General features: G+C 36.1%; 2 protein-coding genes across 2 annotated transcripts in view; one reads left to right on the forward strand and one right to left on the reverse strand.

Moving 5' to 3' along the window:
* LOC128213373 (peroxisomal biogenesis factor 3-like) overlaps positions 1-17,187 on the forward strand; it is a 246,858-nt gene that overhangs the window by 133,300 nt on the left and 96,371 nt on the right. The gene's annotated exons all lie outside the window — the stretch shown is intronic.
* LOC128215086 (uncharacterized) overlaps positions 1-17,187 on the reverse strand; it is a 31,753-nt gene that overhangs the window by 5,266 nt on the left and 9,300 nt on the right. Inside the window, exons 2-6 of the mRNA XM_052921809.1 lie at positions 12,742-12,818; positions 8,277-8,292; positions 6,739-6,983; positions 5,977-6,122; positions 263-529 (exon numbers count right to left, since the gene is read on the reverse strand). Coding sequence (XP_052777769.1) covers positions 263-529; positions 5,977-6,122; positions 6,739-6,983; positions 8,277-8,292; positions 12,742-12,795 — 728 coding nt within the window. The 5' untranslated portion in view covers positions 12,796-12,818. The remainder of the gene's footprint in view (positions 1-262; positions 530-5,976; positions 6,123-6,738; positions 6,984-8,276; positions 8,293-12,741; positions 12,819-17,187) is intronic.

A 17,187-nucleotide genomic window follows, 5' to 3' on the forward strand; every position in this document is an offset into this window, starting at 1 on the left:
AACTATTGTAGAACTGCTAAGGATGTTTTTATACGATTTGTTATTGAAACATAACTGCTAATGAAAGATCTCTTTCGACACGCATTTGTAAGTGTATAACCCATTAAATTACTATTCTTTTGCCCAACGTGTTGTATGACAATACAAGTCTTTAATCGAAATGAGTGAAATGTTTTAAATAAACATTCTTTTTTTTTTGCAAAATCATCTGTCATTTAAATTTAGTATGACAGAAAGTATGGCGTTTTTTCCCAGAACGTACCCAACCTCATCCACCAGAGTTTGTTCCAAGGGCGTTTCGGCAGTGAAATCTGGAGAAACTTTGAGTAGAGTGTTGTACATGCCCTTTGGCCATTCGCCCTCAACCAGTCCTGCTGGGGGTGTATATATTGCTCTTAAATAGTACTCCCCTCCAAGTTCAAGTGAGGCAGTAGAGGTATCGACTACTTGGTCCGTTGTGCCGTCGACCAACTCAAACGCGAAACTATTTGTGCGAGTTACAGCATCATTTGGAGTATTCATATTGTCGCTGTAAATATATATACATGTAAATAAATAAAGAGTATAGGAGTTCATATATCGGATTATTGTCAGTTGGTTACAATTTATTTCTATACAGACATCTGCATGGTTAATTTAAATTGAAATGAAAATGAAAGAGTTTTTATAATCCAAAACGAAAGCTTTCCAATAAACGCACATATTCAGCCATAACACAGAGTTGAATGCAATGGTAACAGAGTTGGCTACAATGGTAAAAGTGTTGACTGCAATGGTAACAGAGTTGACTGCAATGGTAACAGAGTTGACTGCAATGGTAAAAGTGTTGACTGCAATGGTAACAGAGTTGAATGCAATGGTAACAGTGTTGACTGCAATGGTTACAGATTCGAATGCAATGGTTACAGTGTTGACTGCAATGGTAACAGAGTTGAATGCATTGGTAGCAGTTGCATGCAATGGTAACAGAGTTGACTGCAATGGTAACAGAGTTGAATGCAATGGAAACAGAGTTGACTGCAATGGAAACAGTGTTGACTGCAATGGTAACAGAGTTGAATGCAATAGTAACAGTGTTGACTGCAATGGTAACAGAGTTGACTGAAATGGTAACAGAGTTGACTGCAATGGTAACAGTGTTGACTGCAATGGTAACAGTGTTGAATGCAATGGTAACAGAGTTGAATGCAATGGTAACAGAGTTGAATGCAATGGTAGCAGGGTCAAGTTCAATGGTTACAGCGTCAAATGCAATGGTAGCATACATTATTTCTTATTTTTATGAAATTGCCTTAAAAAAAGTGTGCAACAAATATATGCGGCAGCAAAACATTGATAACTTAATGTTGTCCATGTGCATGCCTTTTTCATGTTGCCTTTTCATGCCTGATCATTTCGACCCTTCTTATGCCTTTTTATTTTGACCTTTTTACATGCCTTAGTCTTGTTGACCCTTTTCATGTCTTATTTATGTTGAGTTGTTGACCCTTCTCATGCTTTATCTATGTTGACCCTTTTCATGCCTTATTTATGTTGACCCTTTTCATGTCTTATTTATGTTGAGTTGTTGACCCTTCTCATGCTTTATTTATGTTGACCCTTTTCATGCCTTATTTATGTTGACCCTTTTCATGCCTTATTTATGTTGAGTTGTTGACCCTTCTCATGCTTTATTTATGTTGACCCTTTTCATGCCTTATTTATGTTGACCCACTACATGCCTTATTAATGTTGACCCTCGACATGCCTTATTAATATTGACCCTTCCCATGCCTTATTAATGTTGATCCTTTTCATGCCTTACTAATGTTGACCCATCACATGCCTTACTTGTGATGCCCCTTCACATGCCTTACTAATGTTGACCCAACACATACCTTACTAATGTTGACCCTTTACATGCCTTACTTGTGATGCCCCTTCACATGCCTTACTTGTGATGCCCCTTCACATGCCTTACTAATGTTGACCCAACACATACCTTACTAATGTTGACCCATCACATGCCTTACTTGTGATGCCCCTTCACATGCCTTACTAATGTTGACCCAACACATACCTTATTAATGTTGACCCATCACATGCCTTGTTAATGTTGACCCATCACATGCCTTACCAATGTTGACCCTTCACATGCCTTACTAATGTTGACCCTTCACATGCCTTATTAATGTTGACCCATCACATGCCTTACTTGTGATGCCCCTTCACATGCCTTACTAATGTTGACCCAACACATACCTTACTAATGTTGACCCATCACATGCCTTACTTGTGATGCCCCTTCACATGCCTTACTAATGTTGACCCATCACATGCCTTACTTGTGCTGCCCCTTCACATGCCTTACTAATGTTGACCCAACACATACCTTACTAATGTTGACCCATCACATGCCTTACTTGTGATGCCCCTTCACATGCCTTACTAATGTTGACCCAACACATACCTTACTAATGTTGACCCTTTACATGCCTTACTTGTGCTGCCCCTTCACATGCCTTACTAATGTTGACCCAACACATACCTTACTAATGTTGACCCATCACATGCCTTACTTGTGATGCCCCTTCACATACCTTACTAATGTTGACCCATCACATGCCTTACTTGTGATGCCCCTTCACATGCCTTACTAATGTTGACCCAACACATACCTTACTAATGTTGACCCATCACATGCCTTACTTGTGATGCCCCTTCACATGCCTTACTAATGTTGACCCTTCACATGCCTTATTAATGTTGACCCATCACATGCCTTACTTGTGATGCCCCTTCACATGCCTTACTAATGTTGACCCTTCACATGCCTTATTAATGTTGACCCATCACATGCCTTGTTAATGTTGACCCATCACATGCCTTACCAATGTTGACCTTTCTCATGCCTTACTAATGTTGACCCATCATATACCTTACTAATGTTGACCCTTCACATGTCTTACTAATGTTGACCATTCTCATGCCTTACTTATGTTTGATCTCCACATGCCTTACTAATGTTGACCCGTCACATGCCTTATTAATGTTGACCCTTTACATGCCTTATTAATGTTGACCCATCACATGCCTTACTAATGTTGAGCCATCACATGCCTTACTAATGTTGACGCAACACATACCTTACTAATGTTGACCCTTCACATGCCTAACTAATGTTGACCCTTCGCATGCCTTATTAATTTTGACCCATCACATGCCTTATTAATGTTGACCCATCACATGCCTTACTTTTCTTGACCCATCACATGCCGTATTAATATTGACCCTTCTCGTTCCTTATTTATGTTGACCCTTCACATGGTTTATTTGTTTACCCTTCACATGCCTTACTAATGTTGACCCTTCAAATGCCTTATTAATTTTGACACTGTTCATGCCTTATTTATGTTGACCCATCACATGCCTTATTAATGTTGATTCTCCTCATGTCTTATTTATGTTGACCCTTCACATGGCTTATTTATGTTGACCCTTCACATGCTTACTAATGTTGACCCTTCATATGCCTTATTTATGTTTACCGTTCACATGGCGTATTTATGTTGATCCTTTTCGTGCTTTATTTATGTTGACCATTTTCATGCCTTATTGGTTTAAACAATATTTATTTCGATATAATATTTACAATTAGTTTAGTTCTACAAATTTGAGCATAATCCAAATTAACAAATACCAAATACGTAATGCATTGAAACAGAAAAACATGTAAATTATGCACAAAATAATAGTGTACACAGAATTGAGAAGAAAGCCTTGAGGCTTATACTATGTCTCTCTTCTGTAAGTCATTCACGCTGCTAGGCTGGTGCGCAAGTTGAAGTGACTCGAATAAATATAATCTTATAGCCGTATGGTGCAAACTATTCTGTGTAAAAACAAGTTGTTTTAGTTTGTAATCAATTAGTTAGAAGGAAGAAAGGATAAAGGTTGAAGAAAAAGAAGGTGTGATAAGCAAAGTGGTACAGGGACTGGTCAGATCGGGATCGGGATAGGGTTTGTTGGAAATTGTACTCAAAAACGTTTAGATTGGCGTATATAGTTCTGGACGTGGTCAAAGATAAGTTTGTTCGTTTGATTTGAAGCTTCCTTCGATCCAAAGAGTAATAGTGGAAGAGACAAATGACCAACGGTGGATAACTTACCAATGAGATAATTTCGTTGGACGTTATACAATGGACAGGTGAAGAAAAAGTGGAAAGTGTCCTCAATTTCACCGCATTGACAATTAGGACTGTTGACAATATTTTTTGAGAATAGATGCTCGTTAAGGTTGCTACAGCGCATACGCAACCTCGCGTGATTGGCACAAGATTTGCTGTCACCTTCGTAGTAGAAGTCAGGAACTTGTTTTATGTTCTTATTAAGTTTGTATTTGAAAGAAGGCACGGATGGCGATAAACGAACTTCTTCCGGGAGTGCGTTCCATGCGGATATAGTTGATGGCAGAAATGAACTCGTCAACAACTGTGATTTGCATGAAATGTTTCGAAGGTTAGCTGCATTTCGAAGGTTATACGAAGTAGTGTCACCAACTCTTGTTGGAATCAGAGTAGTTAGATATGCTGGTGCAAGAGAGTGAAACATCTTGTAAAATAGGATAAGATTATGTTTACGTCGCCTTTCTTTGAGTGGCTCGATTCCAGTTTCAACATAAAGCTTTGTCAAAGATACTAAACGAGTTGCACCGGATATAATTCTGGCCGCCTCATGTTGAACTTTTTCTTAGTCATCCTCGTCAGCTAGAGTCAGATTATTCCAGACAACATCGGCATATTCCAACAAAGGCCTAATGAATGTGAAATACAGAACCTCAAGCGATTTACGATCAAGAACGTATTTGAATGATCGCATGAAGTGAATTCGCTGCCAAGCCTTCTGTTTGACGGATTGAATATGATCGTGCCAGGAGCAGGTGCTAGAAAGCGTGACGCCCAAGTGTTTATGAGTTGTAACTTCAGATATTTCTGTATTATTCATGAATATTGAGGGGTGCATATGCCTATTAGACTTTCTGGTGAATAATAGCGATTTGGTTTTTGTAGGATTGAATGTAACAAGCCATCTCTCAGCCCACATATGAATTTTGTCTAGGTCATTAGTAAGTTGCTGTGCAGCAGATACGGGGTCTTCGACAATTATATATAAGGTTGTAGTATCATCTGCGAAGAGTCGAATATGTGATTGTATATCACCAACAATGTCGTTAATGTAAATAAGAAAGAGAAGCGGCCCAAGAATTGAGCCTTGAGGAACTCCAGCTGATATTGTAACTGTATCAGACATAGAACCAGAAAGAACAACACGTTGTTTACGTTCACTGAGATAATCACGAAGCCATAACAATAAAGAACCGGTAATGCCACTTTCACGAGGTTTATGGATAAGACCGTCATGCCATACTCGATCAAAGGCTTTCGAAATATCACAAAATACTGCTCTTATTTCTTTACCTTCATCTAGAGCGAGGCAAAAAGAATGATAGATCGATACGAGCTGGTTGACAGTGGAGTCTTTAGGAACAATACCATATTGAAATGATGATAGATAGAGTTTTGTTGACCCTTTTCATGCCTTATTTATGTTGAGTTGTTGACCCTTCACATGCTTTACTAATGTTTACCCATCACATGCCTTACTAATGATGCCCCTTCACATGCCTTATTAATGTTGACCCTTCACATGCCTTATTAATGTTGACCCATCACATGCCTTACTAATGTTGACCCATCACATGTCTTATTAATGTTGACCCTTCACATGCCATATTAATGTTGACCATTCTCATGCCTAACTAATGTTGACCCATCACATGCCTTACTAATGTTGATCCTTCACATGCCTTACTAATGTTGACCCTTCACGTGGTTTGCAGTAATTTAGCCACATAAAAGTACGCATATTGATGTATTATTCATATTTCATTTAGTTAAATGTAAAATAGAACAATGATGCCTTAGCATATTCACTTACACATTAACTGCAGCCAATGTCTGAAAAGTGGGGCTTAACGAGGCGAGGTCACATTCAACATTATAGAAGTCATCTGATATCTGGATGAATCCGATGTCCTTTTGGTCAACTATTTTAGCTACAAGTTTGTTCAATCCGGAATCATACTAAAAGAGAAAAGAAACGGAATTAATTTATATTCAAACATTCATCATTATATAATAATAATAATAATAATAATAATAATAATAATAATAATAATAATAACTTTATTTAAACATTTAATGCTTTAAGCTGCACTCTGACATACATACCATTTTTCAACTTTTTTGTATTTTTTGTCTTAAAAAGAGCAAATTTTTGCATAAATATCTGCAAACAAATGATATAAGATTGCTGACAAAAATCAGATCGTAGATTTTCATATTTCCTTTCGAAAACTAATGTTTTATGACTTAAACCGTTACAAATGGTTTAAGAAAAATGCATAAAACATCAATTTTTAACTTAAATTTAATAATCAGTTTTTGTCAGCAGTCTTATATAAATGGTTTCAATGGATTTGCGCAAAAATTGGCTCATTCCAAAACAAAAAAATAATAAAGCCCTCAAGCAATTATTCCTTCCACTGGGGCAACTATCAACCAAATGCCATGGTCAACCATGTATTATTCTATAAATATTAACATCTTAGTTTTTTTCAGGGCAATCATCGAATTTATAAAACTCCATATTTCACGAAAATATGAACAAATGGTATAGTCGTATTAATATGAGTTTTACCTGTACGCTACAATCATCAGTCACTGGTAAGGTCTGAACGTCGTTAACGTAGTCATATTTGATTATCAGCACGTTTACATCTCCGACGCCATCGAGGGTCACCACTGAGCTATAACAGGGCGTGGCTACGTTGTTGGGGTCAATTACCACCAAGGATTCAGATACATCGGCGGTGTTCACTTGGCGTATTTCTATTGTAACCACTTCTGCTAGATCGTCGGGATCCGAGAAACATCGCTTTTCAACTAAATAAATACATTTATACAGATGTGTTTGTTTTATATTGTTTAAGTTATGCCAAATTCATGCTTGGTGCACTCCGTCATTATGCTCAACGAACAGTCGACAACAATGACAGACTGAGCTAAACCTGTCATTTTTTAAGCTTCTTTCTAAAATATAGTTAAGGCACTCTATATACCTTTTGTTCTATCCATGGGTAACGTTGACGCCAAAGCCAACAGCAAAAATATAAACAATGGTGTTAGCTACACATAACATTGATCCAATGTTTTCTTTACATGCCCTTTATTAATGAACATGATCCAATGAAAAACGAAAATATTTTATGTATTTGGGGATTGTAAACTGTTATACATTTTGTGCAATTATAGTTTCATAGTCATAGATTAAAATATAATCGGCGAAATGATATAGCGGTTATCTGTTGACTTCAGTTTAAGATCGTATTTTATTTTACGAGTGTCATAAAAAAGCATAGTTTCACGAGTGTGAGATTTAATACAATAAAATCAACATTTTTTCTATATCTTTTATGCCTATATTTTTTAGTTTTACTAATATTCAATTTATTTTTCTAAATACCCGTTTTTGAAAAGGGTGTTTTCTGCTCTGCTACACATGGGAACCCCTTATGCACATTATAGCTGATCGATTTTCTGTCAATGTATATAGATCTACTTTCGGTTCGTGAGTAAAAAATAAATATCTCATATTTTTGAAAAAGGGTATTGTTCACTCGTTTTTTAGTGAAAACCTTTTATGAAAATTAATCAATGTACTTTTATCATTGAATCTATGTTCCAAAAATAGCGAAACACTATTAAATTAAATAGGGCATTATAACATAATCAAAATACTATTTGTACTCCTAATCTTGCAATAAAAATATAGAACTGCTATTTTCACTGTTGTTATTCCACTGAAAAAACTCAGTATTAAATCGAAAAGCATAAAAGAAAAAAGGACATTTCCTAACAATAAAAATGAAATAAATAAGTGTCTGAAAATCGAACTTATATAATATTCACAAAAGTGTACGACATTTGGTACATTTGGTAGGTTTTCCAATTTACTAACCAAAATCGACATGTGAAATGAATTCACTATCAAAATAGTCTTTCAACAAAATTATCAAAACTTCTTGAGGAACACCAACGTTTGTTTTGATTAATAAGCAGATTAGGTTTGAAAAATTTCAGTTAATTTTGAAAGCACTAAAATAACTTATCATATCTCTTGATTAACGCCTAATAATTTAACTCTTTCCCAAAAAATAAAAATTGATTTGTACTTACATGCCTGGACAGCGACCTGCAACGAACATAAATGTTTGCGTTACACATATAGTTTACCACATATTTTAACGTACACACAAATGCACGAGCATTTCCACAGCGTAGAACATGCAATTGCTTATGCTGACAAAATGGTTGAAAATAAACATATACTCTAATGATTCTAATACCTTCAAAGTTTCAATGTCGTAGAACTAACGTAATTCACACTATAGCAAACGCTGTTTTGATGAAAATGACATTTCAGGATCAATAAATGAAGGATATATGCCTCATTTGTGTTATCCTGCTTATATAAGAAGTATCAAGGGCATAACTGGTACTGAATACATAAGTTATCGTTAATGTCTGCTATACATAACTATATTATTATGCAAATGTGCTAACAACGGTAAAAAATAGAGCCCAAGTTTACTGGGAAAATTATTTCAAATCTGCATATATTTGCTACTTCAATGGATGTAGAAACAATTACTAGGCATGGAGACAATCTAGTGGGAATATTATTTCAAAATGTCATATATGTTCTGCTTCAAGAGATTTACTAGTATTGATATGATTGGCTTTGAAGTAATGAAGACTATCGAGATATTTCTGACAATCGTTAACATGGCTTTGCTAAGTTTAAAGCGCAACTTAAACCGAGTCGGAAGTGCCTGCTTATTGTTCCATGCCGTTTTTTTCTTTTAATTAGCACATGCCAGTGGTTGTACCATCTTGGGCTATTGGCTATCTTCCATATATAGAGGCTTTCAATCTGAATAGTTTGCGATTATAAAACCAGGCTGAACATGATGGATCTACATTTCTTGCTTACATTTTCACTGCATTGTTTGTCCTTAAAAACCAAATATGGTCATTTTAACGAATACACAGTAGATACGTTCTACCAATTTTATTAATCTTAAGAGAAACGTTACTTAAACGCTACATTGGTACAACGTTTAGAACACAAATGAAGCCCAATATATGGTATTTGGGGTGGTGAAGCACTTAATATCAGTGTTATCTGTAATGCAAACTGGTCAATTGACTATGGAATATATAGAAAATGTATTAAGTGGTGTATGACATTACAGTCATCGTTCTTGGTTATCGACAAATGTTACATTAGAAGGTACAGTTTCAGCCAATGAAAAAGCACGTCTAAAGACTGAGAAACTTTTCGGTTGGTAATCAGCCTCCATCAGAAAACATTATTAAAGTAAATGTATTTTCAAATATCCATCAATTTAGTTGAACGAACTTGTAAACATATAATATGTTAAATTTCTTGTCACAGTTTAGTATTTGTGAACAATTTGGTGTATCATTCAATTTCAGAGAGATCAGCTGATCAACAGATCATCATTTTTATAGACAAAAGTACGTGAACACTGGATTTTCATTCCGTATAACATCACGTTAATAATGAATGGATATCTTTAACTTTAAAACTTGAGCTAAAAAACATTCTCTTTGCTTCTCTTATTTCTAAGCTTCTATTGTTTTTAAAAGAGAACTTGTAGAACAACAAAGCAAATGCAAGGGGTAATTACATTGTTATAGTGGGCAACATCCCTGTCTAAACCAAAATAACGATTGAAGAAGTCCCTATTTGTATAAACCAGTACGTACATTTCGGTTAATTTCGATTATATTTAACGTGTTAAGAATGATATTCAAAGTACAACTTACTTCTTAATTATTTTCATCACGTCTATTTTTAATGGCAAATGTAACATCTTGTTTCATTCGTTCTGTTTCTACTGACTGTTCATTCTGCTTTCACCTTCCGTTCATTCTGCTTTCACTTACCGTTCATTTTGCTTTCACTGACCGTTCATTTTGCTTTCACTGACCGTTCATTTTGCTTTCACTTACCGTTCATTTTGCTTTCACTGACCGTTCATTTTGCTTTCACTGACCGTTCATTTTGTTTTCACTTACCGTTCATTTTGCTTTCACTGACCGTTCATTCTGCTTTTACTTACCGTTCATTTTGCTTTCACTAACCGTTCATTTTGCTTTCACTGACCGTTCATTTTGCTCTCACTGACCGGTCATTCTGTTTCCACTGATCGTTCATGCTGTTCTCACTGACCGTTCATTTTGTTTTCACTTACCGTTCAATATGTTCTCACTGAATGTGCACTTCTTCTCACTGACCGTTCGTTCTGTTCTCACTGACCGTTCATTCTGTTTCCACTGGACGTTCAATATGTTCTCACTGACCGGTCGTTCTGTTTCCACTGACCGTTCATTCTGTTTCCACTGTACGTTCAATATGTTCTCACTGACCGTTCATTCTGTTTCCACTGACCGTTCATTCCGTTCTCACTGACCGTTCATTCTGTTTCCACTGACCGTTCAATATGTTCTCACTGAATGTGCACTTCTTCTCGCTGACCGTTCAATATGTTCTCACTGATCGTTCATTCTGTGTCCACTGTAAGTTCAATATGTTCTCACTGACTGTTCATTCTGCTTTCACTGACCGTTCATTCTGTTCCCACTGACCGTTCGTTCTGTTTCCACTGACCTTTTATGCTGTTCTCACTGACCGTTCATTCTGTTTCCACTGACCATTCAATATGTTCTCACTGACTGTTCATTCTGCTTTCACTGACCGTTCATTCTGTTCCCACTGACCGTTCGTTCTGTTTCCAATGACCTTTCATGCTGTTCTCACTGACCGTTCATTCTGTTTCCATTGACCGTTCGTGCTGTTCTCACTGACAGTTCATTCTGTTCTCACTGACCGTTCATTCTCTTTCCACTGACCGTTCATTCTGTTATCACTGACCGTTCGTTCTGTTCTCACTGACCGTTCGTTCTGTTTCGACTGACCGTTCGTTCTGTTTCCACTGACCGTTCGTTCTGTTTCCACTGACCGTACATTCTATTATCACTGACCGTTCATTCTATTCTCACTGACCGTTCATTCTGTTCTCACTGACCGTTCATTCTGTTCTCATTGACCGTTCGTTCTGTTTCCACTGACTGTTCATTCTGTTCCCACTGACCGTTCGTTCTGTTTCCACTGACTGTTCATTCTGTTCCCACTGACCGTTCATTCTGTTCCCACTGACCGTTCTTTCTGTTCTCACTGACCGTTCGTTCTGTTTCCACTGACCGTTCCTTTTGTTTTCACTGGACGTTCAATATGTTCTCACTGAATGTGCACTTCTTCTCACTGACCGTTCGTTCTGTTCTCACTGACCGTTCATTCTGTTTCCACTGGACGTTCAATATGTTCTCACTGACGGTTCTGCTTTCACTGACCGTTCATTCTGTTCCCACTGACCGTTCGTTCTGTTTCCACAGACCGTTCGTTCTGTTTCCTCTGACCGTTCATTCTGTTTCCACTGACCGTTCGTTCTGTTTACACCGACCTTCCATGCTGTTCTCACTGACTGTTCGTTCTGTTTCCACTGACCGTTCATTCTGTTCTCACTGACCGTTCATTCTATTCTCCCTGACCGTTCATTCTGTACTCCCTGACCGTTCATTCTGTACTCACTGACCGTTTATTCTCTTCTCACTGACCGTTCATTCTGTACTCACTGACCGTTCATTCTCTTCTCACTGACCGTTCATTCTGTACTCACTGACCGTTCATTCTCTTCTCACTGACCGTTCATTCTGTTTCCAATGACCGTTCGTTCTGTTCCCAATGACCGTTCGTTCTGCTCTCACTGACAGTTCATGCTGTACTCCCTGATCGTTCATTCCGTACTCACTTACCGTTCATTTTATTATCTCTGACCGTTCATTCTATTCTCACTGTTTAAGATCGCTGTCTGGTTACCTTTCATTTCTATCCTTGAATGTCTTATGAAAAGTGTGTCTCTAAATAAGGTCATATTAACTGATTGATAACGTGGCTTAAAGTTAACCCTTAAAGCAGCACAATATAGGATGACGCAAAAGAAATTTTGCTTCTTCATTTAATTCGAATGCATTATTATGTTTAACTCAATCGACTTTGATCATAAAAACAAAAAAGACAAATAATTTGTTTACAAATAAAAATATGTCCTTTAAAAGGGTGTTGTTGTTTTTTTTTAAATAGCAACGTGGCCACAAATTTTCAAGTTTAAAAAGTGCCACAATATCGCTTGTATTTATTTTGTCTGTTCACAGTCTATCACAAATAAAATGTTTGGATCACTTAAGTCAAATGAATTGAACATATTGATGAATTCGAATTAAAAAAAAAATGTTCGCATCAGCTTGTTTTGTGCGTCTTTCATATAAATATGTATTGTAGACTAATAGGTTGAAACTAAAGTATGGCAGAGATGGTAAAAGTTGGTCCTATTCAGGGGATGTCAATAAAGATAAAAGTGCTGTCTTTGAAGAAATCGAATGTGTACAGTGTTAGAAACGATACTAAATCTATCCATATTCAAACATTTCGTAATTTATTGCAACAGACCAATAATATGTTGATTAAGGGTGAGCGTGCAGTTGGTGTACTTACGGAAAAGAGACCCAGCAGAGTGAAGGCGGTGAGTACCGGAAATCGGGGATACATTTTTCTCGTTAGGAACGATATAACTGGAAAAAAAACATCCTCATATAAAATAAGTTTGTAGTGTTTTCAGAAACATATAGATTATTGTGATTGTTTTAGCACAAATTGTGAATTACAAATGATAAAAGTTAACATGAAAAATCGTTGGTTATATATGAGTACAGACAAACCTTAATTTGTTTGTTGTTATAAAGACTGTGCGCGCTGAATGCAACAACGCCTTTATGGCCATTTAAAGGTGCTCACTCACGTTTTTGAACCAAACAATAGTTTTCCCGGTAATGCATTTAAAAACACTTATTTCTTTATTAATTTACTCTAGATGCTATCGAAATTGCAGGAAATACAATTATAGTATAAAAAGAATTTTGGTTTAAGCAAGTAGGACCTTATTATTCCCAGATCATATTCTTCACAGGTCTGGAAAAAACAGGATCCTATTCTACACAGTTCCAAACTGTTATATATATGATTGACCAAAAGCCATATTAAAGTGACCATAAGCGTTATCAACGCTAATGAAATTTGTGGTCTTCAAAGACGATACTTAAACAAAGAAGGGTTCCAAATTTTGGTATGTTAGTTTTTACACTCTTTATTATTTGCCCCACTTGATTTCGTCATACATAAAACCGCAATTTACAAAAACATGAGCGAGTCCATTGAAAACACCCTTAATAATTGCTGATATAACCAATAAACTGAAACTAATTAAACTGATTAAGCAATTATAATTGCTCGACAACACCATTACATCAACCTGTTGCATTAATGTCCATTATTGTAAAAAAAATGTTATATATAAGAATAATATTTTGATTTTTCGAAATTGCAAAGAAAACTTTTGTAATCATTTACACTCAATAGTGTGTTCAAATGGGTGTAGCTAACGAAGTACGAGCATTTCGAATGTGCATGATATAATATAATGTGTTGTTTTTGTGTATATTATGAACTTCTACAATAAGCTGGGGCACAGTAACGTAGTTGGCAACAAACCATATGTTTTATGTATACACGATTGCTGTAAATAAATCAAAAGACATTGCAGTTTAAATGTAGTTTTCTTAAAAATCGTGCAATATACATCTATAATCAAAATAGAACCCCCTGAATGTTGATTAAATCTGTATATACGTTTTCAATAATGGGTGATATTTTATTATCTACTTAACGTCAATGTTACGCCGTGCCACAATTACTTGTTCCGTTGTTATACAACATTACCCCATTAGCCATATTGCTCTTAGTCTCAATTAAAGTAATCATTGAGCACCATCCTCATTGAACGTTTGTACTTATATGGATATATGTCGTCATTGTTTTAATTATACTCATACCATAAATCAGATATATTGTATATAAAAAATCAATAATAATGTGAAAAAGAACATCTTACAAGCACACAGAAAAGGGCGATTTGTGTTTGAGGCATAGATGACAAAGGAAAACGAAAGTACTTAATGCCCAACATATCAGTCATTATGAGGTATTAAAGGGGCTGTACTCCGTGTGATAAAATAGCGGGGAAAAAAGAAAATTGTCGAAAACTGACATAAACTTGTTAGCAGTTATTTCGTATATTTCTATTAAAAAAGATTACTGGGTATGTCTACCAGGTAGAATTCATTCCTTATGCGTGATTGGCTAGTCGGTGTTATCACGTGATAATACCGAGGTGGGTGTATAGCTTAATCATGTCACCTTATTAGAGTAAGCCTTCGTAGCTCAATATATACGACGCTGGATTGCAATTTTGGCGACACGGGTTCGAACCCGATCTCCGACATAAATTATTTTTTATATTTTGGTACTTTTTTTACTATTATGATATCAAAGCGTAACACATTCTATAAGATAATTGTCCTGAGATTCGTTACAGAAAAAAACTTTTTTTGGTGCCAATCTGGTTTACAGTCCCTTTAACGGCTGTGCTGCAAGGACAAAACAGATATGGAAAACAAGAATCAAACGAGAAAAGAAACTGAGAATGATTTTGGACCAGCTATACCATTTGCTTTTGAGTCATTGACAAATTTCACGCCGTCAAATTGGTATCCGAAAGAATAAGAAAGGCATGAGGGGACAAATAGGTGTTGTCTGAAGGACAAAAAAAATGGCAAAGATGTATGTGCTCTTTACACTTTAGAACAAACATGGTCAAAGGAGTCAGAGTTTTGGGCCATGTCACCTTCGGTGGCTGACTGGCCGGTCCTTATAATGTCAAATGACCCTCAGTGGTGTGTTATATTTCTTAAATATATATCATATCGAGAACAGCAAAACAATCAGTTAAATAAAATCAATTACACACTCATTTGAACAAAGCCAGCTGGGATCTGATAGATCAATGTGTATTTTTATGTTAGAATAACCGGCATTGCCAGCATTTTAATTCAATCTTGTGCAGTTGCGAGATGGTGATACTAGAAAGGGAAATGCACTCACGACAAACACATTCCATTACACCTGTAATTAAAAAATAATAGATGGGCAGTCGTGGGCATCCAACGATGAGAGCAAACTAGTGATGGGCTATACAAAGAAGACAGCGATATCATGTCATCAGCAAATGACAATCCGGTAGCAAAATATCAATAGTCTATGCAATGCGTCCAATGATGTTATACATGTAGTTATATCAATAAAAGCTGAAAGCAGGTCGTACTAATATAAACAGTAACCAGACAAAGATATATCTTTACAGACTTTCTTGAACTTGATGACACTTCAAGATCTACCTTGTAACTTAGTCAAAATATTCACTAAAGTACACGATCTTTGCTCTCGATTTCAATAAAACGTTGACCCTTATCTGTCTCGGGATCACTCAAACCAGAAATTGCGCTCCATTTATCAGAAAATAAAATAATGCTGATCGTACAGCACCATAATATGTTATCTATGGGATATAACGTCCTATGTGCTGCTATGGTAGTTACAGAAATATGAGACGATTTTTGGAGCGAATGGTGTGTCATCTGTAAGTTCAACCTACATTTAGGAAAACTGATGTTAGAGATGATTTTTCCCGCATGGAATACTCCAGCAAACCTGGTGTACAACATGTGGACAATTACCACACATAATCGTCTGACGTCATTGGAGTGTAGGTTCCCAGTTATAGTGTCCCATCCATCTAAATGAAACAGGAACTAGTCATCGGGTGCAGGTGTTAAAGGTAGGGAAAATATAGGGAACTAAGATGTAAGAGATGGCAGATATAAATTGTTTAAGAAGTCACATTATTTGTGTTGAACAATGCACAATGTAATAACCATGCAGATTTTTTTACATTTATTTACGCACGCATACATACTACGCATACATACTATAAAAGGATGTTATAACATTCCAATCATTAGCTCCAGAAAATGGGTTGTTTCCTCCATTCATTGGTTTATTTGTTTACATGCTATGAACATTGTATAATGTTTTTTAGACAACAGCTACCTCCAGCCGGCCAATCATAGGCCGCAAAAGTGTTTGATAAATCTCACATACAACAGTTTTTTGGTCGGATATTTCAACTGGTAAATCTCGTGCAAATCGTGCACCTACTTATGTTACAAGGACTTTCTTAATACTACAGAAATGTTTGTTTCCTGTTGTCACGTAACGCCAACGCTCACTTAACTTTCGTGATAGTTCGTTCAGTAACCAACCAACAACTGTTCAAGTGTTCTAAGTCTTTATTGTTCCGCGTTCTTTCTAAGTATAATAATCAGTATATAATACAGCATGGCATTTAAGGTAATCCCGCATCCTAACTGCCGTCCATTAAGGACCCAAGGCCGGTCTCCTTCCGTGCCTAACAAACTCTGTTTTCACATCCCAAATCATCTCTTTTATACTAATTTGTACTAATTTGTTGTCTACCTATGACAGCTTTACAACCACAGGAATACACGTTTTTGTAATTAACATGACCATTTTGTACATTTGTACCAGGTCGGCTGTCAACCATCTTCATATTCAAATGACAATCAAATATGCCCTACATTACTAAACATGCAGTATGTAGACACATATCCATTTAATTAAATCTTAATTATATCTTAATTATAACGTATTACGTCACATTCTATAGTATTAAACTCTGTTACGTGACATTCGTCCCTTTTTTATCAAGATTTTTAAGAAAATCTTTGCGTCAACCCCAAACAATGGTTATAATTGAATAGATAAATAAAATCGTAAGAAACTATGTTTCTCAACCCCAAACAGGTAAATTAAAAAAAGTAATTCTGACAAAAAAAAAAAATACGCAAAAGAAAATCTGTGCCTAAATCTCAAACAATGATATCAAATTGTATTTCCGACAAAAAATACGCAAAAGAAAATCTGTGCCTAAATCCCAAACAATGATATCAAATTGTATAGATACCGTCC

Source organism: Mya arenaria, chromosome 13 (genome assembly GCF_026914265.1).
Source record: "Mya arenaria isolate MELC-2E11 chromosome 13, ASM2691426v1".
In the NCBI taxonomy this organism is placed as follows: domain Eukaryota; kingdom Metazoa; phylum Mollusca; class Bivalvia; order Myida; family Myidae; genus Mya; species Mya arenaria.